The 27,849-nt window shown below is 42.8% G+C and overlaps 2 protein-coding genes across 4 annotated transcripts in view; both read left to right on the top strand.

The window, feature by feature from the left end:
- Positions 1-27,849, top strand: part of NPAS2 (neuronal PAS domain protein 2) — a 169,870-nt gene that overhangs the window by 140,154 nt on the left and 1,867 nt on the right. For 2 of the 3 annotated variants that reach the window (XM_074964892.1, XM_074964906.1), the window contains 7 exons: positions 668-777; positions 977-1,069; positions 7,800-7,946; positions 17,776-17,970; positions 24,418-24,506; positions 24,978-25,070; positions 26,036-26,216. In XM_074964892.1, coding sequence (XP_074820993.1) covers positions 668-777; positions 977-1,069; positions 7,800-7,946; positions 17,776-17,970; positions 24,418-24,506; positions 24,978-25,070; positions 26,036-26,216 — 908 coding nt within the window. The remainder of the gene's footprint in view (positions 1-667; positions 778-976; positions 1,070-7,799; positions 7,947-17,775; positions 17,971-24,417; positions 24,507-24,977; positions 25,071-26,035; positions 26,217-27,849) is intronic. The other variant, XM_074964898.1, reaches the window with a different exon arrangement.
- LOC141994692 (uncharacterized) lies at positions 20,016-21,928 on the top strand. Its single transcript, XM_074964946.1, has 2 exons — positions 20,016-20,057; positions 20,342-21,928. The coding sequence occupies exons 1-2, from the start codon at positions 20,033-20,035 to the stop codon at positions 20,920-20,922; spliced, it is 606 nt and encodes a 201-aa protein (XP_074821047.1). The 5' UTR covers positions 20,016-20,032; the 3' UTR covers positions 20,923-21,928.

Genomic DNA, 27,849 nt, shown 5'->3' with positions numbered 1-27,849 from the left:
TTTAGCCATGCCCCTGACACACCTGATAAACAACCTCCTGCATGTGGGCTGGAACAGAGTGCTATAGAACCAGCGATGCGAATTCTACTTCAGCCAGGGATTCACCTATGAAAGAGGAACCCGCATCTGCCACTTTGGGTCACCTTATTGGACCCTTTGCTGTCCTGGATGGAGCACAGGCTGAGTCTGGTCCAGTATATACGTTAAGATTTGTGTGGATCCTCATTATCAGCTGTTAACTGTCATTGGAGTCATTGGTTCCCCTTGATGCCAGCTGGAGTTTGATCAGACCCTATATTCATGGGCGGCGGGTATAATAGGTCAGGGGAGGCTCTGCCGCTGGACCCCTGGTTGCGGGGTTTGGGGGGAAAGTTGCAGGTTCCGGGGCACCTGAGGAGGCAGTATGTGATATTCAGCTTCATCAGTAATCTCCCTGGACTCCGGCCGAGGTGCTTTGGGCCTCTGGCCGGCCTGGGGCTCCTCTGGCCAGGGGGTGGGCGGGTGCTCAGGGCTCCAGGAGCCTTGGGCAGAAGGGGCAGAGCTGGGGCTAGCCTTCCTGAAGGGGGCTCCACCCGCTGCCCATGCCTATATTATTACTAACCATATCTCATAATTCTAATTTTATATGGTGATTATTCTTAAATATGAAAAAAAAAATCTCTTACAGCCACACCAACAAAGCTGATCACAGAATCTAACGTTCCCTCCTTGCAAAGAGCACCCAGCATACAGCAGGATTCATCCATGCAAAGACTCAGTCAGCCTGTCACTATTCAGGTAGGTTTACAAATGGGCATAAAAATAAATGGAATTTACAAGGAGGAGTTAGATAAAAATGTCACATGTAAAATATGCCAGAGGTTCAATTCAACAAATAAAGAAAGAGCTATGCAAAGGCAATCACATTAGGAGAAGACCTGAGATTTAAAGTAGCCATGCATATGAATAAAGTTTGTTTTATTTTTTTTAAACCTAGGCGTCTTTGCCTTCTCAGCCATCATGTGAGCTTCTCCCACAGCAGCTGCTGGCCCAAGCAGCTTTGCAAAATCAGCCTACATCTATGGCACAGGTTAGTTGGGGGCTTGAAACTGGAATAGGTAACTTAATCATCTCACAATGTTTTCCCACTTCACCAACCAAAGCAAGGAATATAGGGACCCTCTCAAGTAATTTTGACCTAAAACTACACAGGCTCTAAAACTTATAGTGGGAATGTCTTCTGGATTCTAAACACACACACACCAATCTGTTGCTGAGAATCTTTTTAAAAAACAACAAAACATTAATCTCTCTTTTACAAAGACCCTTAATATTTGTTTTGCTCTGAAGATGCAGAGAGAGCCAGCGTCAAAGAAAACACAAATTCAACAAGTCCCATTCCCTGAGTTATGTCCTATGAATGGTGATGCAGATGAGGGACTAACTCCTCCATTGGGATCCACCAGCATGGATCCCAGAAGTGGGTTTGGTTTTTGCTCTGAATACCCAACTGATCTAATAGCACTACAGGTTTCCTTGGTACTTGATTAGAAGGAATAAAGAATTTCAATACTGTGTTTTCTCATAACATTGTTTCTGTCCTTCCACAGTTTCCCAGAGATGGAGCCTCTCCTGGCTCTGTTGCACACATTACTCCTTCTAAGAAGCATATGTTGTTCCCTTATGGCTTATGCCCAGGAGGCTCTGGATGACCACGGATATAAAATAACAAAATCTCATTTCTCCTTTAAGTTTAATTTGCCTCCATGACTCCACACCAGCGTATAGTAAATAACAACCCAATTTATCAGCTCTTAGCATTAATTTTCTTTTGCAGATGTTCTTCTCTTCTAGTCTCAAATACATTTTGCAATTTATTTATTTTATTTTATATAAATTTGAATGTATTTCCTTCTTGGCTTTCTGTATTCACATTTCTTGTCTGCCTTCAGAAGTGAATCTAGAGAGATGCCTCCTTATTTGTTTCCCACCAGCCCTAGGTGTCCCGCCTCTTCTCATCTGAACAATTACTGGGATCCCAAGTCCATTCCTTTCCACTCCAATTCAGAGTATAATCTATTCTGTTCTGTTCAGGTTCTTATACCATGCCCATCACCGTAATATCTGAGCACTCTCCAGTCACGTATTAAGCAACTTGACAGACAAATATTTGTTCTCTCATCCTCTCCCCACAGGAGAAGCATGTGCACTGGAGTGTCACATTTTGCACTTACTGCTCAAACCCTCCCCTACTCCTACCTCCCCTTTCTCCACATAGGATCTCATCAAGAGAAAACTGACAAAAACCAATGTGACCATCTACCTCCCCTCAGCTTGCCTTGCCTTCCCTTCCTACAACTCTCACATCTTTTTTCCCTGCCACAGATTGATAGGTTAGCTATTGGTTCAGTACCAGAATGCCTATGGACTGGCTGAAGTTTGATTAAGTGGAAGCAAACCTGTCTCAACACTGTTATTTGGCAATCATCTTTTGGACAGCTAGGCTCTGCCAATCATTACAGTACCTCTTCAGAAGCCCAAGGGGCAGGACTTTTTCACTCATGAATGCTTTCAGTGAGGGCTGCAAATAGACAACTGCTAAGTTCAGGCTGTTGTCGCTTTAACCCTACATAAGAGAGATCTCTAGGAAAAGGTAGCAAGGAGGGTTAAGTTACAGAGAACTAAGGCCACTTGATCTTGAATGAGGTCATCCACCTGGGGGTTTAAGACACTTTAACTTAAGCACATTGATTCGCCTTAACTTTCCTTAGTGTCCCCACATTACTAAAGACAATCCCCAAGAGTTAGTTATTTCTTGTCTTCCTGCATTCCTAGAACATTTTACTCTATATCTGTTTCAGGAAGCCACACCTCTGCTAGAGGCAACAAAAACCTGTGGTCTGGTTCTTCTTTACACTCATTACCAAATGAAATTTCCGTCCACTTTAAGATCTCTTTACACTGCCGGAACCCGGGTCGGCGGGCGACCTCCCAGCGCGGGGGGGCTAGCCCCCTCCCCTGCCAGAGCCCGGAGGGCCCCTTCACCCCCGCGGTAACCGGTCCCCCCCGTGGGCTGGGCGGGCGGCACGCGGTCCCCGCTCTAGCCCCCGAGTGCCCTTCCACGGAGCCCCGCTGAAGGAGAGGGCTGGGGGGCGGGGCTGGGAATTCTGCTCCCGGGAGGGGCAGCGGCGGGGAAAGGAGCAGGACGCCGGCAGCTTCTCCGGCGGCGGGACCGCCCCCAGCCCTGTGCTCCGGCGGGGCTGCTGCTGTGGTGCACGGAGGAAGGGTGGAGATGCAGCTCCGTGGAAGGGCAGGGAGGTTCTGCTCCTTTCCCCGCTGCGGTTCCCGGGACACCCCTGCCCGGAATTTCGACCCCCAGGTAAATGGGTGGGTGGGGCCCCGTGCTGGGGGTGGGGCGGTGAGGAGTCACATGGAGGGGCACGTGGGGCGGTCGCTTGCCCCCTTAGCTGGTGCCCCTGCCCATACTGGTAAGAAATTGCACCACTGGTTTCAGAGTAGCAGCCCTGTTAGTTTGTATTCGCAAAAAGAAAAGGAGGACTTGTGGCACCTTAGAGACTAACCAATTTAGCTGAGCATAAGCTTTCGTGAGCTGGAGCTCACTTCATCGGATGCATTCAGTGGAAAATACAGTGAGGTGATTTATATATACACAAAACATGAAAAAATGGGTGTTATCATACACATTGTAAGGAGAGTGATCACTTAAGATGAACTATTACCAGCAGGAGAGCGGGGGAAGAAAACCTTTTGTAGTGATAATCAAGGTGGGCCATTGCTAGCAGTTAACAGGAACGTCTGAGGAGCAGTTGGGAGGGACGGGGGGATAAACATGGGGAAATAGTTTTACTTTGTGTAATGACCCATCCACTCCCAGTCTCTATTCAAGCCTAAGTTCATTGTATCCAGTTTGGAAAGTAATTCCAATTCAGCAGTCTCTGGTTGGAGTCTGTTTTTGAAGTCTTTCTGTTGTAATATTGCGACCTTTAGGTCTGTAATCGAGTGACCAGGGAGATTGAAGTGTTCTCCGACTGGTTTATGAATGTTATAATTCTTGACATCTGATTTGTGTCCATTTATTCTTTTACATAGAGACTGTCCAGTTTGACCAATGTACATGGCTTATGTGCAAAGGTATGTGTCTACACGCCAAAAAAACCCCGTGGCAGCAAGTCTCAGAGCTCAGGTCAACTGACTCACTCTCTCGCTGTAAGGCTAAAAATAGCTGTGTAGATGATTGAGCTGGAGCCTGGACTCTCAGACGCAGCAAAGGGGAAGGAGCTCAGAGCCCGGGCTGCAACCCCAGCGTCTGCGGTGCTATTTTTAGCCTGCCAGCACAAGCCCCAGGAGCCAGAGTCGGTTTACCTGGGCTTGGAGACTCACTGTCACAGGGGATTTTTTTGCAGTGTAGACATACTCTAAATGCTTTGCCTATGAGGACTTTATTTTAAACATATATTTTTGTCCTGGCCTAAATACAGTGTTATGTCTGACCTGCTTGTTAGCCTATGGTTTTTAAAATGAAATCTAAACCACAATTATAACTGAATGTAGTTTGAAAGTAAATGATTATCTTAAAAAACAAAATCCTATCTATTAACATATTAGTTGATTTGTCTTTTTCACAGTAATGCACTAAAAAAAATCCCACCAAAACACATTGCATGCTAATGAATGAATAATAGTCATTATTGTGTCTGAGAATGCACAGATGTTACTAAAAAGGCAGAAAGAAAGAGTAGAAAGTGTTGCTGTCTTTCATATTAACACAAGAAATCGTGAACAAAATGATGATAAGCTGCATCCAAATATCTCACAGATTTGGTCTTTCACATTTAGCCATATTTGTTATTTATTATTGTCTGGAAAGCTGGTATTTTGTGTTTTTCACTTTTCTGAGTACACCACAGAAACTTAGAATTGTTACAGTGAAGATGATCAGTAATTTAATCAGGCACTGATCATAGAGTTAGAATAAAAACAACAAGGAGTCCGGTGGTACCTTAAAATCTAACAGATTTATTTGGGCATACGCTTTCGTGGGTAAAAAACCCATTTCTTCAGATGCATGGAGTGAAATAATGACAGGTTTCACAGTAACAGCTATGTTAGTCTGTATTCGCAAAAAGAAAAGGAGTACTTGTGGCACCTTAGAGACTAACCAATTTATTTGAGCATAAGCTTTCGTGAGCTACAGCTCACTTCATCGAAAGTGATGAAGTCCGATGAAGTGAGCTGTAGCTCACGAAAGCTTATGCTCAAATAAATTGGTTAGTCTCTAAGGTGCCACAAGTACTCCTTTTCTTTTTATGGAGTGAAATAGTTAGAATGGTGGAATGCCTTGAGTTAAGCTCTGTCATTTGTTGTAAGTTTACAGCTTGTTTCCTAATTACTTGAACAGATCTTGAGGTAAATATTGTAAGGAACAGGTTCAAGGCTGCTCACCTATCCTCGTAGGAAAACAATGGAACCTTTTCCTGGTAGGTGCCATTGCTAGGCTGTAGTATAACTCTGTTTTCTGCACTGAGTCACAGGATTGCAGAAAGATTAATTGAACAAAAAAAAAAAAGTGTTTCTAAACTTCTGCCCTTAGTGACATATGTTTAACAAACCAGCTAATTGTTTTTGTTTAATTGTGCTAGTAAAAGAAGAAACACAAAGACGAAAATATGGAATGAAATACTAAAAGTGAATCTAGCTAAATATGAGAACATGCTGAATAAAAATAATGCTAATAATTTATTTCCATCAGCGTCTTTTGGCTTTTACTTTGTACAACAAATTTAAAACTAATATCCAGGCATACAAATTATTTCTTATTAGAAAATTATTTGAGGAAAATCACATTCCTTTTCCAAAGCATCTAAAAAAAGTCCATGTAAATTGGAATGAGTATTTTATAGCCTGGTTAGACGGAATGAACCATTTGCCTAAAATTGTTTTTTCTTTCAAAACTGTCTGATAGAAGAGGTGCCTTTTAAGGACTGAGAGGAGTTTCAAGCCTCAGTAATAGAATTCATATGAGGGAACTAGTTTCCACAAGTGAGTTTTAAAAAACAAACCCACCTCTATAGATCCATGGTGGAGCAGGGATTATCTTTGCCTAATCCAATCATGTACTGCTGGATAACATAGTTCCGTAATGGCATAGTACCAAGGGGATCCAGAGAAACATTGGGTCAGCCTTGAGCAAGTGGAGTTTGATGCTCTTTTGGAGCCACTTATCTTGTACACCAAACAGAGGGTTTTCACTCACCCATGAGTCAGGTTAATATTTTCTATTTGGGATAGAATAAGAGTTAGAGCTAGCCCTGTCCGGCCTGTTCTACACGGTGGGGATCGATCTAAGTTATGCAACTTCAGCTACGTGAATAATGTAGCTGAAGTTGACGTACTTAGATCTACTCACCGTGGTGTCTTCACTGCGGTGAGTCAACTGCTGATGCTCCCCCGTCGACTCCACCTGTGCCTCTCGCTCCGGTGGAGTACAAGAGTCGACCAGAGAGCGCTCGGCGGTCGATTTATTGTCTCTAAATCAACCCCTGCTGGATTGATCGCTGCCCGTCGAGCCAGCGGGTAGTATAGACATACCCTAAAAGGAATATCAAGTCTGTTTTCGAGTTGAGCAGAGGTGCTGGATTTAATGTGATGGGGCTATTGTTGAAAGGCAAAAATGTTCTGGATACCAATGCCATAGGAAAAACTCAACTTAACACATGGTTCAATATTTGCCTACCTTCAGTTAACAATCCTGCAAGGCACTGGGCACTCCCCACTCCTGCTGAAGTCAGCGTGGAGACCAGAGATCTCTCACAGCAACTGAAAGTGGGATGTCCCAATATCCCAATTTCTGACCTTTGCCAACTAATCTCAACATAGAACATACTAAATGAAGATGAGAAGATGGGGAGGACTGCTGGGGCAAGGAAATCTCTCTGAACAGTGACCTTTGATTTGGTGGAAAGTTACCTCCTCTTTTATATGTGTAAATACAAAGGAAAATCATTTTAAAGTTTTCTTCACTTCTCCCCTTCAGAAAGTTTACATGGATAATTCGGATATTTGCTGGAGGGAATATGGGGGAGGAGGTATTTTCCTTCATATATGGAACTGCTTTAAAGTGAAGCAGTTCTGTGAATGAAATCTCAATATGATAGGCTAGATCCTCAGCTGGTATATCAGCAGAGCTCCACTGAAATCCAATATGCCATACAGACTCACCAATACCAGACAGCCCTTTGATTCTCTCCTCCCTCCCCTTGGAACTGTAAAGAATGGGTTCTATCAAATGGTCAGGCTCAGTTTGATTTACTAATCAAAGATGAGGCATCTAAGATCACAGAGCAACAAACAGAAAAAGGTGATGCTCATCAATACTGGGGTCCAGTCTGCCACTCACCCTGTCCCAAGCTGTGTTACAATCTATGGATCTTTTATAGACCCCTTTTTCAATCACATACAAATTATGGTTAGAAATGTCACCATTGATGTCAGTGAATCTGTCTAGACTTAAGTACTAAAGTACCATCTGATGATTAATAAGATAACAAAGAACCACCTTCAGGAGGAGATCAATCTGGGGTAATATCGATGAAACTCTATCACTTGAACAGATATGCCTGAGATGGAAAATAGAAAAGAAGATTCCATGGTGTCCAGATGTTAGCATATATAAAAAATATATTTTGACTTCATTTTCCAAACAAGAAACCAAGCACTACGTACAGAATACAATAGCACAGAGCACAATTCTTACCATAATGACAAGAAAGAGACATGGTTGTTTGTTTTCTCTTTTTAAGTTCTCGGCACAATTTAACATGTTCCAGACCATCAAGGAACAGCTGGAGCAGCGAACTCGGATCCTGCAGGCCAACATTCGGTGGCAGCAGGAAGAGCTCCATAAAATACAGGAACAGCTCTGCTTGGTCCAAGATTCCAGTATACAGGTGAGTAATGTCAGTGTCATCACAAGAGGCAAACAGACCGTTTTCAGACTCTGTATTTCTTAGTGTGGGCTGTTTTCATTTTATTTGCAGAGTCAAAGAAATCTAAACTTGAGAAAACTAATTCATCAGGAGCCTGTCAGTCACAAAAATCAAGACATGCTAAGGGCTGTCTGTATAGGAGGGCTTGTCCCAGCAGTCACAAGAAGAAATGGAAGGGCTGGTGGTCTTTCAGATTAGTTTTTCATATATTGGAGTATTTTAATCTACTGAGACTTCAGAATGAGCCGTTCTCATCGAAGGGTGTTCAGGCTGTGACAATGAAATCACCACTGCTTTGATAGGGTCTTCATTTCACTAGCTTCTATTCACTTTTTGCTTCAAGTTAGAGCTACTAGTCCTCAGTATCAAGGTGAACAGCTCTGCGTCTGCCTACATCCCTTCCCTACTCTTCTGCACTCCAAACCCTGCATATGCTCCACCCAAGCTTGTCTCTTTCACTCACTCCCAAATCTGTGACTGCTTGCATGCCACCTTCCCCTCTTGGAAGTGCATCACAGATAACATTTGCCAAACACCTTCCCTGGCCTTCAAAAAACTGCTGAAGAAACCACCTGTCCCACAAAATCTTCCATCTATAAAGTGCACACCCCAGTTTGTGTTTGCCTTCAGACTGAAACTTCATTGGACCTGGGCGTCTTATCTTTACCTGTATCTACTATACTATATAAACAATACCGTACAACTCACGTATCGTTAACTACTAGTGGAGACATTGCCCAGCATCTCAGATTGTTTCTGGAGGAGGAATTACTGCTATCTTCCTGATAATTTAACTAAGAATATTGGGTCAAATCATCCTCGGTATTGGTGTTGCACTGGGGATGAATTTGTCCCATTCTGATTATCATATTGATAGGATTATGGGCACACAAACCCCAAACTCACATCACAAAATCAAATAATAGCCAAGTAGCATTGTAAACATACAGGGTGAAATCCTGGCCCTCTTGAAGTCAATGGGAGTTTCGGATTTCACTTATAGTCAGCATCTATAAAAAATCACTTCATACAGTGTCACACATTAAATAAATTTGGGTTTGTAGGTTTCTGTGATTAAGAGGTTAATAGTCCCATATCAGAAATCCTGTTACTTAAGTCATTCCATTTAGAATCTATGGTGGTGATGTTTTTGTTGTTGTAAATATAGTAACATAGCAACCACAAGCCCCATCCAGGACTGAAGGCCATTGTCCTTGCAACTGCACAAACATATAGGAAGACATATATCCGTGTACATCTTCCAGTGCCTTGATTTTGATAAATGGGAAATGAAAGCCTCTCTGCAATTAACTGGTCTCTTAGTTCAGAATCCTGGCACACTTCTGAAAGCTGTTGTTACTATACATAGCAAAAGGATGATCTCCCTTTCTCCCTGTAATTGGGCACATTGCATTATTCTCTCATGCTCAAGTCTTAAATATTCATATGCACTGATCCAGTGTTTGCATAATTTAGAAAAAAGTGGTAGATCACAACATGGTTTCCTCAAATATGGGAAATTGATACTATTTTCACTAGAATTTTTCAATACACAAGATGATACCTTCACAGAGAGGAGGAAGATTGTGGTAACCAAAAGACCACGGGCCAGATTCTCAACTGTGCCCACAGAGACCAAGCACAGAGAACACGGAGGCCGTCTGGGTGCCTGTTTTGAGGGGATTAAAGGGCAGTGGAACCCTGAACTAAAAAATTACCGCAATCCTATGCTGCCAAGCCCCAGCATAAGTTTAAAGATGCTGAATTGCTCTCTAATTTATACCACTGGCATATGGTCCCTCAGTGGAGGATATGCTAGACTAGACCAAATGGCATGTATTTTCAATACCCTGGGACTGGCCACAAAGGTTTTATTTCCAAAGATCTTACCCAGAATGCTTTGGCTTGCCAGTCCAGCTCTGAATAATTTCTTGCCTGGGTGGTTTGTTTCTCATTTGGTTCTGCTGTACGACGGTAGAGCAGAATCTTTACTGTGCTCTCAGCCATGCTTTGCCCACCTTTTTCCCCTCATCAGCCATGTGGGGCACAGACCCTCCATAGCCTCCCACAAGGGCCAGCCCTGAAGGAAGAGATTCACATTGGAGCCAGGCAGCAGAACAGCAGATGGTGAACGTGGAGCCTAAAATTTCACCTCCGGAGCACAGGACTGAGCTCTTCTGGGCACATACTGCCACCAGTAACCATGGCACAGATGCCTTTGTACTTCCCCCAGGGCAGAGCAGCAGCTGGAGGAGCAACACTCAGAGCAGGGGTGGCCAAACGTTTTGGTCTGAGGGTCACATCGGGTTTCGGAAATTGTATGGAGGGCCAGTTAGGGGAGGCTGTGCCTCCCCAAACAGCCAGGCGTGGCTCAGCCTCTGCCCCCTATTCCCCTTCCCCTCCCCCGCCGCTTCTCACTCCCTGACGCCCCCCCACCAGGACCCCTGCCTCATCCACTCCCACCGCTCCATGTCCCCTGAACACCCCCAGAACCCCCACCCTTACTGCCCCCTGATGCCCCATCCAACCCCTCCTCTCATTCCTGACTGCCCCCCCCGGGACCCCTGCCCCATCCAACCATTCCTTCTCCCTGACTGCCCCTGGAACCCCTACCCCTGGCTGCCCCCCGCCACTCCATCCAACCTCCCGTCCTTCCTGACTGCACCCCCAGGACCCCTGCCCCCATTCCCCGCCCTCTGACCGCCCCAACCCCTGACCACACCCCCACCCCCGACCACCACCCCAAACTCCCCTGCCCTCTATCCAACCCCCCGCTCCCTGTCCCCTTACCGCGCTGCCTGGAGCACCGGTGGCTGGCGGCGCTACAGCTGCGCCGCCCAGCTGGAGCCAGGCACGCCACCGCGCAGCACAGAGCACCGGGTCAGGCCGGGCTCTGCAGCCCTGTAGCCCAGAGCATTGTGCCGGCGGTGCAGTGAGCTGAGGCTGCGGAGGGAGGGGGAGCAGCGGGGGAGGGGCCGGGGGTGAGCCTCCCAGGCCAGGAACTCAGGGGTCGGGCAGGAGGATCCTGTGGGCCGGAAGTGGCCCGTGGGCCGTAGTTTGCCCACCTCTGACTCAGAGCATTTGAGGGCTGGGAGCACTCTTACATCAGCACTGACCATTTTCCAGCTGAGTAAGGGTGTACCTAGACTGCATCAAGCTAGTGTGCTACAAATAGCAGTGTAGCAGCGGTGGCACGGGTGGCAACATGGGCTTTCTGCTGAAGTACAATCCTGTCCAAGATCCTAGGTGCGTACTCAGGCTGCTATCACCTCCCGCTGCCGGCGCCACTGTGGCTACATTACTATTTTTAGCACACTAGCTGGATCAAAGCTAGCACATGTACGTCTGCTCAAGCTGGAAATCACACCTCCAGCTGCAGTGCAGACATCCCCTGTGGAGGGAGACTTGTGTGGTGGGAAGATTGGAGAGTAAACTGGCGATTCGCTGGGAGTTGTGGAGAACTGCACCTTTAAGAGCTCTGGCAAGAGCCAGTTGGAACTAGCTGCTGTGTGATGGAGAGACTCATGTTAGGCAATGCTGATCAGTTAGACTTCGAACACTGATTGAAACAGGCCTTTGTTAGACGCCTTGGCTCGGAGTGCTCACTGAAGGACAGACTGGGGGGTGGGGGGAGATTGGGGTAATGGAGAAGGGGTGATTTGGCCATTATCTTTGAAAACTCATGGCGATCGGGGGAGGTCCTGGACGACTGGAAAAAGGCTAATGTAGTGCCCATCTTTAAAAAAGGGAAGAAGGAGGATCCTGGGAACTACAGGCCAGTCAGCCTCACCTCAGTCCCTGGAAAAATCATGGAGCAGGTCCTCAAGGAATCAATTCTGAAGCACTTAGAGGAGAGGAAAGTGATCAGGAACAGTCAGCATGGATTCACCAAGGGCAAGTCATGCCTGACTAATCTAACTGCCTTCTATGACGAGATAACTGGCTCTGTGGATGAGGGGAAAGCAGTGGACGTGTTGTTCCTTGACTTTAGCAAAGCTTTCGACACGGTCTCCCACAGTATTCTTGCCAGTAAGTTAAAGAAGTATGGGCTGGATGAATGGACTATAAGGTGGATAGAAAGTTGGCTAGATTGTCGGGCTCAATGGGTAGTGATCAATGGCTCCATGTCTAGTTGGCAGCCGGTATCAAGTGGAGTGCCCCAAGGGTCAGTCCTCGTGCCGGTTTTGTTCAATATCTTCATAAATGATTAGGAGGATGGTGTGGATTGCACCCTCAGCAAGTTTGCAGATGACACTAAACTGGGAGGAGAGGTAGATTTGCTGGAGGGTAGGGATAGGATACAGAGGGCCTGTCAAGGTTCCTTCCCCACTCTGAACTCTAGGGTACAGATGTGGGGACCTGCATGAAAACCTCCTAAGCTTACTTTTACCAGCTCAGGTTAAAACTTCCCCAAGGTACAAATTAATTTTACCCTTTGCCCTTGGATTTCCACTGCCACCACCAAACTTTATCTAGGTTTACTGGGAAACGTAGTTTGGACACGTCTTTCCCCCCAAAATCCTCCCAACCCTTGCACCCCACTTCCTGGGGAAGGTTTGGTAAAAATCCTCACCAATTTGCATAGGTGACCACAGACCCAAACCCTTGGATCTTAGAACAATGAAAAAGCATTCAGTTTTCTTACAAGAAGACTTTTAATAGAAGTAAAGGAATCACCTCTGTAAAATCAGGATGGTAGATACCTTACAGGGTAATTAGATTCAAAACATAGAGAATCCCTCTAGGCAAAACCTTAAGTTACAAAAAAGACACACAGACAGGAATAGTCATTCTATTCAGCACAGCTCTTTTCTCAGCCATTTAAAGAAATCATAATCTAACACATACCTAGCTAGATTACTTACTAAAAGTTCTAAGACTCCATTCCTGTTCTGTCCCCGGCAAAAGCAGCATACAGACAGACACAGACCCTTTGTTTTTCTCCCTCCTCCCAGTTTTTGAAAGTATCTTGTCTCCTCATTGGTCATTTTGGTCAGGTGCCAGCGAGGTTACCTTTAGCTTCTTAACCCTTTACAGGTGAGAGGATTTTTCCTTTGGCCAGGAGGGATTTTAAAGGGGTTTACCCTTCCCTTTATATTTATGACAGGGCCCTAGACAAATTAGAGGATTGGGCCAAAAGAAATCTGATGAGGTTCAACAAGGACAAGTGCAGAGTCCTGCACTTAGGACGGAAGAATCCCATGTACCGCTACAGACTAGGGACCGAATGGCTAAGCAGCAGTTCTGCAGAAAAGGACCTAGGGGTTACAGTGGATGAGAAGCTGGATATGAGTCAACACTGTGCCCTTGTTGCCAAGAAGACCAATGGCATTTTGGGCTGCATAAGTAGGGGCATTGCCAGCAGATCGAGGGACGAGATCGTTCCCCTCTATTCGACATTGGTGAGGCCTCATCTGGAGTACTGTGTCCAGTTTTGGGCCCCACACTACAAGAAGGATGTGGAAAAATTGGAAAACGTCCAGAGGAAAGCAACAAAAATGATTAGGGGACCGGAACACATGACTTATGAGGAGAGGCTGAGGGAACTGGGATTGTTTAGTCTGCGGAAGAGAAGAATGAGGGGGGATTTGATAGCTGCTTTCAACTACCTGAAAGGGGGTTCCAAAGAGGATGGATCTAGACTGTTCTCAGTGGTAGCAGATGACAGAACATGGAGTAATGGTATCAAGTTGCAGTGGGGGAGGTTTAGGTTGGATATTAGGAAAAACTTTTTCACTAGGAGGGTGGTGAAGCACTGGAATGCGTTACCTAGGGAGGTGGTGGAATCTCCTTCCTTAGAAGATTTTAAGGTCAGGCTTGAGAAAGCCCTGGCTGGGATGATTTAGTTGGGGATTGGTCCCCTTAGTGGTATCGTAGCGCCCCCTGGAGCCCCAAGCTCATGCGCTGGTATAAGGGGCACTGCCAGCCCCATGCCCTCTCAGTTCCTTCATACCACCTGTTATGGTTGCTGGGATGTCTCCTGTGATTGCAAGCTTCCTAGTGTTATTTTCTATGACCTTTCTTGGACTCATTCTTGTTGTAAATAAGTTCAGTTAGCTATAGTTGCTTAGTTAGCTAAGGTCCCATCTGGGACGTTGTCCCAGGGACAGGGCATACCCTGGTCCCCTGGTTTGAAACCATGTGCTTTCTGTCACAAGCCGATGCCAGTGAGTGATCCACATACGAGCTGCTTAAAGTGCCTTGGAGAAGCTCACATCAAGTAAAAGTGCAGAATCTGCAAGGGCTTCAAGCCACACATACTTAAGGACAAGGTGGGATATTCGTTTGAAGGTCCTGTTAATGGAAGCGGCACTTCATAGGTCAGGTAGGGAGATGTTTGAATTTGATTATCTCTGTCCATCATTGATTGTACCCATAAAATTGGGTGCAAATGGAGGGGATTTACTATCACACAGATTTCTGTATCTGTTTGAGTGGGAGAACACAGCATGCTGCATGTTGTAAGCATGGAGGGACTTCCTTCTGCTCCCTGGAAGGAAGGGAGCCTGTAATACAGCCTCTACTTTCTCCCTTCAGCTCTCTCACTGGCATTCCCCATTTTCACCCTTCCATGATGAATAACAGATAGCTCTGTGGAGAAACTAGCCCTATTTTCATTTCATACACAGGATCTTCAGAACTATAGTGCAGAAGTCAGCCAAGCAATACTCTCTCAATTGGAGAGATGTTGAGCCCAGTACTCTGTGTTAGTAACTGTTTCCAAGAGCCCTGTGTGGTGAAAGATGAACTAGCAGGAGGGCTCTGGTCCTTGGACAAACGTGTTAAAAAACCCATTACGTCTCTTTTACTGCTTTTACTGACAAATGAAAGTACAGGAGCAGTAAGTATAATCTCAGATGTCTGAAAGGATGCAGTGCCTGCTCCAGATTTAAAAATAGTCTAGTTAATGACTAGCACATCCAGAGAAAGGCAGAAGGGCTGAATGTGACCAGCATGCTAGAATTACAGATGAGAACATCAATACCCACAAATAATTTGCAGGTCGGTCTCTTGAAGGTAAATGAATCTTTGGCTCTTAGTTCTATGCCTTTCATCAGCATCCATTTTACCAAAACGATAGTATTGATAAAAGATGCTGGCTTGATAGACCTGGAGGGTAAAAATTTCTGGTTTTCTACAGAACAGCGAGAGTCGAACAGTGGCAGTTCAAGCTTTCTTATTGCCTTGCCAATGTGATTCAGGTATGAGGTGGAGGAAATCCCTCTAGGAATGAGAGAGCAGCTGTGCTTCCATGTCCATTCGCTCCTTGGCTGATTGACTGAGAATGCTAACAAGATGGCCAATTAAGAAGGATTTGCAAGATGCTTCTCCTGACCTCGCACTCTGCAAAACAGTCCTGAGACATGTCATTATATGCAGTTCAGAGATGGCATTGCTAGTTTATCTATTTGGATATGCTCAGTCTGAGGAGTGTTTTTTTTCTACTTCGTGAGATTTTAGTAATTATTTTATGCTATGCTATCACTGTATTTAAAAGGAACCCAGATAGGACTACCATAAATTAAATATTTTGTGAAAAAATTACTGGTAAATGTTGTACCAAGTATATAATGTTTTCTTGTTTTTAAGTTTTACTAGCAAATTGAAATATCCACTGCACCTGCATGACCAGTGTTCTGATCCTCTCTTTAGTGAAGCCCTTTGAACTGATGATAAAGAACCCCAGATTAATTTAGCATCTTTTAATGAGCTATGTTTCAGAATATAAAACACTATGAGCTAATTTCAGACCTCCTGTGAGCAGTCACAATTCCATTACATGACCTATGTATTTAATACAAACTTTTTTGAAGGTGTCTTCGGCCTATAGAAAAACTGCCACAAGGACAGTTACTTTACTTCTTGCTTTTAATTTACAGGTTTGTAATTCAAATGTAACTTTTTCTCTGAGCTAAAACTTGGCATAAAAGAGGTCAGGTTGGGAGTGGATCTTTTTTTCAATAAAAATAATATAGACATTTTTAAACTAACATAATTTAATGGACAAATAATATGTATTTTAAAAATTAGGTAAATATGTACTTATACGATGCGTCAAAACATACTTACACAAAGGAAACACAATTTACCATGTCAGCTCTGTGTGTTGTCTTTCCAAAAAGGAAGTGTAAGAGATATGACAGTTTAGGGAATTGGTAATACAAGGTGTACCTTACTGGACATACCTCAGATGCCTTGTGAGGCATGAGGCTGATAAGGAGTTGAGATTCTGATTTCACTTAAACCAAGGTAAATCATGAGTAACTCCACTGAAGTTAATAGTTTTATGTAAGTGTAAAACTGGTGTGAAATCAGAATCTGACCCAAGAATGCCTTCTGCTATATACTGGGCAAGCAGCCTCTGATGTGGCATGTCAATCTCTGACTAGGTTTTAAACACTACAAAGACAACTTGCAACATTAATAAGATACTATTTAAAATGATGACTTTGTTTTCTGCATTACTGTATCAGAAGAAATAGCCCCTAGAAAAACAAAAGAAACTGCAACTTTTAAGACTGCATCACTTTGCAGTAAAATAAGTAGTGTCAAATTGTTTACAGAACCACTGAGTAGATAACAGGTGCTCTGTTAGCTTTTTGTCATAATACTTTAAGTGCCCCTCATGACCTGGCTGGGCGTAACACCTGGAAATAGTTCTCTGACTGGAAGTTAGACCAAAGTATAGTGCTCACCGGTTTATTAAGGCTTGGTCTACATTTAAAAGTTATGTTGGCATAGCTCTGCTGGTCAGGGGCATGAACAAACCACACCCCTGATCCGCATAGCTATGCTGACCTACCCCCCAGTGTAAATGCAGCTATGTTGGGGGAAGAGTGCTGCGGCCGATATAGCTGATATTGTTGCAGGAGCAGGGGGTGTTTCTTTCTATTAGTTTGAGAACCCACAGCAGTTCTCAAACTGTGGGTTGGGACCCCAAAGTGGGTCGCGCCCCCATTTTAATGGGGTTGCCAGGGCTGGCATTAGACTTGCCGGGGCCTGGGGCTGAAGGCGAAGCCTGAGCCTCACCATCAGGGGCCAAAGCCCAAAGGCTTATGCCTTGGGCAGCAGGGCTCAGGTTACAGGCCCCTCACCTGGGCCTGAAGCCCTGGGGTTTGGCTTTGCCTGCTCCCACCCGCCTGGGGCAGGCTCAGGCTTCAGTCCCCCCTCCTGGGGTCGTGTAGTAATTTTTGTTGTCAGAAAAGGGTTGCAGTGCAATGAAGTTTGAGATTCTGTGTCCACGCTGGGGGCTATGCCAGCATAACTATGCTGACATTGGCTCCGTAGAGTAGACATAGCCGTACATATCTTTTCAGTGACAAGGGCCCAGCCATGCAACATTGGGAACTTGTGCCTGGCTGTGACATCATTAAAAAGACTCAGCCAGACAGTCCTTTATGGTGTTGAACTGTCGGAGACAAATTTGAAAGCAGCCTCAGCTTTCTTTGCTAAAAAGAGAGGCCAAGGATTGAATGGGCACAGAATTACTCTCCTATCCCCACAGGTGGTCCCTCCAGAACAGAGTTAATGCCCATTGAACTGCTGCTACAATCCTGTGCTTTGCTATGTGTAGAGAGGACTTCAGCCTTCGGGCAGCATTCATGAACAGTGAATATACTTTAAAAAAAAATAAAAAATAGACTGCACAATGTATATTCTAAAAAGGGCATATGATTCACAATTAAATATAGCACAATGGTAATTAATTAAGAAATATTATGATCTCCCTTTTAGGATATGATATCTTATTTCAAAGAAAAAGAAAAAAAAGTTCTCTTCTTTTTTCCAGATGTTTTTACAACAGCCAACAGTGTCCCTGAGCTTTAGCAACATACAGCAGCCAGATCCTCAGCACCTACAGCAGAGGTCAAGGGTCATTTCTCAGCAGCAGCTTATCCCCAGTCCTCAACTTCAAAGGCAAATTGCATCTTCCCAACCAGCAAACCAGCAAATATTAAGAGAGGCAAATGTGATATCAAGCCAGGTAAATGTATTATTTCATTACAAAGAAATGAATGTGGATACAAGCCACTGAAGTCATTACTGAAAGATCACAGATAATGACATCAGTATTGTAAATAGAAATGTGTGGCCTTTTTTATCTTTCCTTCTGAACAAAAGCTTCTTCCCACAGCTTTCTACTTTTACTTTAAGATCTGATTTTTTTTAAAGATCTAAACCAGGAACATTATGCAGCCAGCTTGTTTCTGTTTTAAACAGGGGAATATGTGGAGACCTGTTTTTTCTTTTATTGTTCATGAAAGGTGCCAGGTTGACAACCACAGAGACTGGCAGTATCTGCAACAGCAGGGCAACCTTTCCAGCCCCAAAAAAGTGCTTTAACCTTGTCCTGGTAGCTAGTTCGCTGAAATGCCCAGTCAGTCATGGCCTGAGACCATCAACACAGCCTATTTATGGCCAGTTATGATGGTGTATTGTTGATGTGTGGGGCTTGCCCATAAGGAACTGAACTGAAACCACCGTCTTACAAGAGAAACAGAGTCCAGCCCAAAAAAATAAAATTAAACTGTATTAAAATTAAGATTTAATTAAATTAAAAAAATAATTTTAAATTAAATTAAAATTAAACTCTAACTATTAGTAACTGAGAGCTGTGATTCTATGAGTATGCTCACCATAGTTATCCTTCTGCCTTATTGCAGCGCTTTCTCTCCATTTCTATTGTTTCTCTTCAGCATAATCCCAGCACAAACCCCTATTTCTGTTAACCTGCTACTGCTATTCGGTGAACACATTTACAACTTTACCTTCAAAGCAGTTGTATCTCTTAACCTCCTGTGCCTCTGTATTATAACAGGTCTATTAAAATAAAATGCTACCATGGTTTACAATCAAAAAAAAAAAATCAGGGTGGATAAAAATCAATGATTTTTTTTTTAAATAAAAAAAATCAGATTTTTTTGATAAAATGCTTTTTGAGGAAAAAACCTATCTAAAGAGAGTTTTAATTAAGATACATTATAGCTCAAAAGCAGCAAAGAGTCCTGTGGCACCTTGTAGACTAACAGACGTATTGGAGCATAAGCTTTCATGGGTGAATACCCACTTCGTCAGACGTCAGACGTCTGACGAAGTGGGTATTCACCCATGAAAGCTTATGCTCCAATACATCTGTTAGTCTACAAGGTGCCACAGGACTCTTAGTCTGGATCTGTAAAAGCGGCAAACACAGCTACCCCTCTGATATTATAGCTCAAAGATATCTCATCATGGAATAGGGATTATAAATTTGAATTCTATAGTATGAGACAATATATTCGTGTAATGTTTAAGAAAAGTTTTGTAATGAGTTCCAATAGTTCATGGATTAGGGACCCAATCTTATGGGGTTCCAGGGGCTTTTGTATAGATTATTTAGGTTAATCTTTCTATCTACTCAATGGAACTCAGTGCTCAGTCTAGAAGATACCATCAGAGATGCTTAGTTTTGCAGTTCTCAAACTGTGGATTTGTGTCCCCAGAGATAACATGCTTGTTAACAGGAAAAATGTTTTTAAATAAATAAATAAATAATATAGAGAGGTGAGAAATAACAGACCTCAACCCTATTGTCCCTCTGCAAATTTGTATACCCAGAGTCAATCCCTTATCTCTCTCTAAAAGTACAAAGTTTCCAAAAGTTCAATGAATAGAAGATTGTTGGGGGCAGAATAGATCTGGACAAGGAGAAGAAGTCTGCAGATAAATGTGAGAAGGGAGGGACAGGCAGTAGAAACAAAAGTGAAACTGTTTGAGCAGCATTTTCCAGAAGTCTTGAGGTCTTTCTGAATGTAGCCTTCATTGATTTGAGATCTACCATACCATTCTCTCACTAGAAGGGAAAACCTATAATGGCAGTAGGCCTTAAAAGAGACCCAGTTTGGAAATATTTTAATGAAGTTCCTTTACCTGTGGGTAAGACGGCCATGCTTGCAAAATGCAAACAGTGCAACAAAGAAATGCAAGGCCTGGTTGCCTGAATGAAACAACATCATGAGAAGTGTTCCCTCTCAAGAGGAAGCTGCATTGAAGATGATGAAAGGAACATGTCTGAACATGCAGGATCTTCAGGTTGGTAAATTTTTTTATTTCATACTTCTTTCTTAAGGACTGCCTGTCTTCCTTCTGGACTATTCTTGAATTCTCATGTTTGAGCAAAAAATATAGTTGTTACTCTATGGTACTATTTTAGATGCAGTTGTGATAAAAAAAAATAAAATAGCTGAAATAGGCAGATCTTCCTTTCACGATTTCACCTTTAAAGTAATACTGAGTGTCAATGAATGCAATGAGTAATATTGAATGAGCAGTATGGTAATAATAATTAAATAACTGCATTGACTTATTTTGTTTAGGAGAATCCATCCTCAACATTCTGAAGCAGGATTCTAAAGAGTATCCACCTTCAAGATCACCATCATTTTCTGTAGTTTCAGAGTTATCTGCCAGTGATAGTGTTTCAGTTACATCATGTATGTCACATAGCCACAGTATATCACCTGTAGCAAAAAGAAAAAAATATCTCCATCATCCAGAAACAACCATAGATACGTTTGTGATAAGAACCAGCAGATTACAAAAAGAGGTAATTGATGAAAAAATTGCCCAGTTTGCTTATGCAACAAACCCTCCTTTCCGTATGACTGAGAACCCATGCTTCATTAACTTGGTTCAGTCATTAAGACCAAGACCGCAGGCAAATTGCTGGATAAAGCGTATGAAAGAGAAATTGAGAAGTGTGCAAAAGGTCTTAGAGGGTGAAATTGTTAACCTGAGTCTTGATGGGTGGAGCAATGTCCACAATGATCCTCTTGCATGTGTTTGTGTGACAACAGAAGACGGGAATGTCTTCCTTACAGAAACAATTGATACATCAGGAAATGCACAGAAAGCAGAATACTTACAAGAAGTAGCAGTAAAAGTGATAACAAACTGAAAAAAAATTCAAATGTCTAGGTCACAGACAATGCTACCAATGTATCCAAGATGAGAAGAAATTATTTAGAAGAGAGTGAAGAGAGTCCCAAGCTAATAACATAGGGTTGCAGTGCTCATTTGATGCACCTCCTAGCCAAAGACTTCAGTGTTCCAGAAATAAAGGGTAATTTTGTTGAAACTGCAAAATACTGCCCTAACCACCACTTTGCAGCAGCTGCTCTGAAAAAAGTGGGAGGAACGAAGCTAGCTCTCCCTGAAGACGTGCAATGGAACTCAGTAGTGGACTGTTTTGAGCACTGTATCAAGAACTGGCCTAATCTGACGACAGTTTGTGAACAAAATTGTGAAAAAAGAGATGGCACTGTCACAGCCACAGTTCTCAACACTGGGCTTAAGAGAAATGTTGAACACATGCTGAGCACCCTGAAGCCTATTTCTGTAGCCTTGAACAAAATGCAGGGAAATAGCTGTTTTACTGCGGACGCTGTTGAAAGTTGGAAGGAACTGAGTGAGAGCTTAAAAAGCGAAATATGCAATGACAGAGTTAAATTACAAGCATTAAAAAAACAAATGGAACACGCACAGTCTCCAGCTCATTTTCTTGCAAATAGTCTCAATATTTGGGACCAGGGTCAAACCTTAACTGCTGAAGAAGAGGAGTTGGCTATGACGTGGACATCCAGCAATCATCCTTCCATAATGCCAACTATAATAAACTTCAGAGCTAAGGGTGAACCATTCAAGAAATATATGTTTGCTGATGATATTTTTAAGAAAGTCACACAAGTGAACTGGTGGAAGTCACTTAAGTACTTGGATTCAGAGACTGTTGAAGTGATAATTTCACTTTTAACAGCAGTAGCTTCTTCTGCCGCTGTAGAAAGAATATTTTCTTCCTTTGGACTAATTCATTCCAAATTGAGAAATCGTTTGGGACCTGAAAAAGCAGGAAAGCTTGTTTTTCTTTTCCAGATTATCAACAAACAGGAAAATTGAAGGTGAAGATGACTGAGTTAGCTGCAGAAGCCAATATTTTAAGTTTCTCATGTTGACCTGGCTGACACAGTTGATTTAACTTTTTTTTATATTTTATTTAACCATTTTAGTTAAAAACAATTTTAAGAAAAACAAACCTGATTTTAAAAAACGTGAATGTTTAACTAAATTCAAAAATGCATATTCTTGTTTTGTTAAAATATTATGTTTGCTGTTGAAGAAAAAAATCCAGAATGCATAACGTTGTTTTTTTAGTTAAATAAAACAATTTAAATGTCTGTCTGGTGGTATTCTCCTCCTAGAAGATCCTCCAAATATTAATGTTTAACCTGTTGAATTGGAGATAGTTCACCTCTCAATGACTCCATAAATACCTGCTTCGATTACCTTTGGTAAATGAAATAACCAAACAATCATTCATTTTCTGATATAGCTGTAAAACTAATCTGAAAAGTTTTCAAAATAAATCACTTTAAAAATGTATAGTATGTACCTTCTAAAAATGAAACCTACATCTATCTCTGAGTTGTGAAGAATATGTATTAAGGTTATAACAACCAATAAGAATGCACTTTTATGTAGAAATCCATGATTAAATCGAGTCTTCCTGACTAATGATTTAAATCAATTTGATTTAAATCCGTTCCACCCTGAAAAAATCCTTCTGTACATAGTAAGGTTCATTCCCATCACAGGGCTTTAATGACAATGGTGATCCCTTCTAATTTTGCTTTGGTGTTGTCTTGGGGATTTCTGTGTTTCCAGAACCGGTTCTTAGAATTACAGGGCCTGCTTTGTTTTCACAGTACTCTGATTTCAGAGTCAAATACTCTGAAAAGTCTGTAAAATAAAACATGGTGAAATAGTTGTGGTGCATATGTGAGGGTAATTGTGACATTCCCCTCTGGTGTTGCCTGGACCAGTGATCTGCTAGGCCTCTCCAATCCTTGACTCTGGGAGCCAGCCTTACCCTGCCCTGCTGTGAGAATCCCCACTCCTGGGCTGTTCACGAACAGCGTCTGGCATGTAAGCTGCTCTCAGCTACTTGCAAGTGAATGACACGAGCCAATATCTCCAGTCCCAGAAACAACCCTAGGAACTCCCGTCTTGCAGTGTCCAGTTATACTCATTGGACGCTACAAGCTTATATAAGTTTGTCAATTTAACAAAGAAATTGATATGTACCAAGCTTGTTCTCCCAAGGGGAGTCTCTGACACACTGCAAACCAAATGCACTCTTCAGGTAGAATAAACAAACAGATTTATTAACTATAAAGGTAGATTTAAGTGATTATAAGTCAAAGCATAACAAGTCAAATTTGGTCAAATGAAATAAAAGCAAAACGCATTCTAAGCTGATCTTAACACTTTCAGTGTCCTTACAAACTTAGATGCTTCTCACCACAGGGTTTTGTGGTGCCTCAGGGTCTGGCAAGATAGGCGTTCAGGGGGATCCTGCACATTGGCTGGCCCTTTGTGGGGCAGTCTCCCAACCCCAGGACTGTACATATGTAAGAAATCCAGCATCCCTTTTGGGATTAGGCTGTATTTCCTACTCCCAGCACTGAGTCCTTCCCTGCCCCCTTGAGGGCTGTGATCTGTGCTCTCTGGGCTAGGTGTGTTTACCCTTTGATCAGATTCACTTTTTCCCAGCAGCTTTCCAATAACTGCTCTCTGTGTTTCACCAGCCTGGGGGAGAACACCCCCTTCTCTGTCAGTTGGGTCATTTGCGTTCTCACAAACTACCACCTGGGAATTTCCTGTTCTCAACTCCTCTGCTATTACAGACGTTGGAGCGGCATCTTGATGTAAAGAGACACAGTTACTTTCCAAAAACTTATCAGGAATAGCATCCTGAAAAACTGGGACCTGGATTGGGGTACCCTCTGCCACCCCTTTCTCTGTCCCTGAGAAGTCAGCTGTGTGACTGCTCCCCTCCAGGAGGTCAGTTACACAGTTCCTTCTCAAAACCTGGGTCACAGGCTGAGTGCCTGGGTGCACAGATGCTGACCCAGCCATCCTCCTATGCTTGTGTCACGTGATCACAGTAAGTGATTTTTAAGTCTTTCTCCAAAAACTGGTCAGGGATTACTTACCTTTCCTTGTCTACTTTCACTGTCTTTCCTGTCCTCACTCTGTACACTTGTTCTCAGACCCCAGTTTGCCCCCAGACTTCCAGGAAAACTACTGTAACGTACCAGATCAGGACATGTCAGTCATTCACTTCTCCTGCCCAAACAGCCCTTTCTATTTTGAAGTTCAATCAGAGTATATCACAAGGGTACCTCCTATAACACACTGTAGGTTTTGCTCATATATCCCCTGCCATAATAAAAATCGTGAGTGAGAGAGAGAGAGAGAGGGAGTGTGTGTGTGTGTTTTAAAAATTGTGGTCTCGGATCAGAAATCAATGAGAAGTGCACAAGTAACGCAGAACACCAGTCACGCAGCCAGCAGCTTAGCTTCACAATTTACCAATTCTGTTGTGCTCCCACAGGCTGTGAACATGGCTCCATCTGCTGTTATAGCACAGGACAGCAACCAGTGTCATGCTAGTCCAGATTTCAGCCAGGACCGACAACTGAGGTAAATGATTTTTAATAAATTAATCATTTCTGCCCTGACATAAAGGCTGTCCATTTATCATTTTACTACATGATAAACGAGGATTCTGAACACTAAGGAGGGTGAGGTATGTTAACAAGTTGTGGAGTGAAAGGTACTAGAACCGTATGTTCGCTGACCCAGGGGGTCCGCAGACTGTGTCTAAAGGGTCCGCGAAAGGTTGTCGTTACCATAGAACAGTGGTTTGGAACCTGTGGTCCGTGGACCGTAGGGGGTCTGTGGACTATGTCCAAGATTTCCAAAGGGGTCCGCACCTCCATTCAAAACTTTTTAGGGGTTCAATGAAAAAACATTGAAAATCACTGCACTAGAATGAAAATACGTATGCCTTGAAAGAAAAATGGGTTAAAAATCAATAGATCACCTAGAACTAGATTGTGACTTGGAATACATCTTCATGCAGTAATGTTAGTTCTCTTTTCCATGTGGAAGACTGTTGCTCAGCCAGCCTATTCAGCCAATGATGCCTGGTTCCTGTAATTCAAGACTCACTTCAGATATCAGCGTGGCTGGACGCCAGGCTAAGTATGTTACTTGTGAAAAATAAAACACTGAAGTGACTTTTGAGAGCACATGGGCTTTTAGAATGAGATCTGCCAGTACTAGTAAACATCAATAGTGCATTATTGTTCTGATTCTCTTTGAGTAAGAGGCTTCTAGGGTTAATCTTACCCTTTCTGGTCGGTTCAGTGTCTAAAATTACTATTGTGAGAAATAGAATGTGCTAGTGGGATTTTAGCAAGCCAAGAATATGGACCTTTCTTTGTTTCTCTCACACACACGCATTTACTACTTGTCCCAATGCTGAGTTTCTGATCCACCAAAATGAGTATGAGGAAATATACTAAATATCTGAGCTCAGCTTCAGTACTGACCCACCTTGAATTGCTAGGGCCTGATTCTTCTCTCACTCTTGTCTGACATCAGTTTAACCACATTGACATCAGTGGAGTTACTCCTGATTTACCCAGGTGCAAGTGAGAGAAGAACCAGATGCCCACATCTCGGTGCTACATGAGAATCTGCTAAATGAACCGAATTAATTTTCGTTCCTTCCAAACCAAAGAGGGAAACATAGTTGTGCTCAATTTCTCATTCACAGTCTTGTCCCTGGTCTTCATCTCTTCCCCCTCCCATTTCCTCCCCCGACCTTGTTCTGGAGGGTTTATAATCTGTACCAGGCCCAGAAGTGGCTCACAACTGAACCCTATGTTAATCGGAGATCTCAGGAAACCTAAAAAGATGCAGGATTTTAGGCTGATAATTCATTAGCTGGCTTTCTTCCCTCTGAGTCAGTAATTAACCAGTTCCTCAACATATTGTTCAGGGAAACGTGCAGCTGGAGGTGGTGTCTTTCAGATGGGGTTTGAAATTGAGGTCCCTATCGTTAAAGTCCAATGACACTATTTTAAGGATAAGGATTTTAGCCCTAGTACCCTGACATAACATCTGAGTTTTCAACAGTTTATTCTTGATTTTTTTTTAAATAGATATTCTCAAAACCAACAATTGTTTCAAAGTCTGGAACTGCAAACTTCCAGCAGCAGTTCACCTATAGTGCTGATGGGACAAGCAGTGTTACATCCAGGGTTTTCTGCATCACAGCCTTCTCAGACGTCGTCTCTGCAACCTATGCAACTCCAGCAACAGCAGCAGCATTGCTACCTTCAGGTGGGCTAGAACAGAAAGGATAATATACAGTTTGTATCTGTCCATAATATGCAAAGCAGTAAAGCACTTAAGATCTTTAGATGGCAGAACAAATGTGGTCTGACCATGCTCTCACCAAAGTCAGTGGAAGTTTTGCCATAAACGTCATTGGGAACATGACTGGGCATGTGCTACATAGATTTCTCTACCGAAGATGTTAAATTTTGCAAATGTCATAGAAATTGAATAAGGACCTGGAAAAATTATGTGAACCTTTCAAACACACCAATTAAGCATGAAGGTAAGTCAAAATATTAAAAAAAAAATACCAATGCTGTAAATTGGAAAATTAATACGACAAACCCAAATGTACTTAAATCACAGTTACAGTCAGAAAATTGTCATCATGGGCTTACACTTTAGTGTTTCATTGATTCTGTAGTAAATTTCCTCAGTTTACAAGTCAAAAGATGATTTTTCTAACTGCCAGTACCACAAATTTGAAATGAGATCTGAAAATCCAGCTTTTTTTTTTTTTTACTGTCTTTTACATCATCACATTCTGCATTAAAGTTTCTGAAGGTGGAACTTAGGTGATAGTGCTGTTGCTGAGGTGCTAAGCCAAAACAGAATCCAGCTACCATAGCTGTATTGGTGCTACAGGGCTAATGGGAATAAAAACTTGTGGCAATAAAGTAAAAAAATATGAGTTAAAGCAGAAGCAGATATGATGAATAGGAAGGTGTTACTTTTAACATAGTCACATTTTTATCATAACAGCACATTAAGTAAAAAGACAAGATTTAGCTTGGAAAAGGTTGGATTTAAGTGCTGGTATAATCAATGTATTTGTCCCATATAATTTTAACAATTTTAAAAGACTTTAAATAAGTAGGGCCAAATTTTACTCTCAGGTCCACCTCTTACTGAAGTCTTCAGAAAAATCAGACTGTTGCCTGAAACGGGTAAACTGCAAGGGAGGGGAAAAGAGGCACAATGGAGCCTATAGGCCAAATTCTGCACTCTGCTCACGTCTACAACTTCCACTGAGTTGAGTGCAACCCTGGAAATGACGGTATATGAAACATCAGCTCACTTTATTTCATAGTTTTAGATGCATGTCAGGCAAAGGACTTCAACAGTGGTGAGGAACAGAACGTTATACAATGATTAGACGGGGGACTAGGTATCAGGATTCCGGGGTTCTATTCCTAACTCTGCCGTTGTCTCTCTGTGTGACTTGGGCAAACTGTTTAATTGCTGTCCATCTGCAAAATGGGCCTGAGGATACTTTACTGTACAGGAGTGTTGTATGTAGTAATTAATGTTTGTAAAATGCTCACAAATCCTGAAAGATGATATGGACGAGCAAAGCATTATAGTTATTATTAAATAAGTCATCACAGAACAAAGAATTACCCATATCAGGAATATATATACTGGTATTCCAGCTGGGCTGGACTGGAAATGGGTTGATCAGAGATTGAGGCCAAAAGCCAATTTCTAAATCTAATATGCCCTCCAAAGATTTCATCTTGTTTCATGGAATCTAACAGCTCCTGTGCTGTGCTCTTTATGCTTTTTTTTCCGGCCCTGGACAAAGACTCCCTGAATAGCTCTTCTTCTCTCACAGTAATCCCTATTTAAATAAATA

Source organism: Natator depressus, chromosome 1 (genome assembly GCF_965152275.1).
Source record: "Natator depressus isolate rNatDep1 chromosome 1, rNatDep2.hap1, whole genome shotgun sequence".
Classification (NCBI taxonomy): Eukaryota; Metazoa; Chordata; order Testudines; family Cheloniidae; genus Natator; species Natator depressus.
The sequence above is the reverse complement of the archived record's forward strand: the minus strand, read 5'-3'. Positions and strand labels throughout refer to the sequence as shown.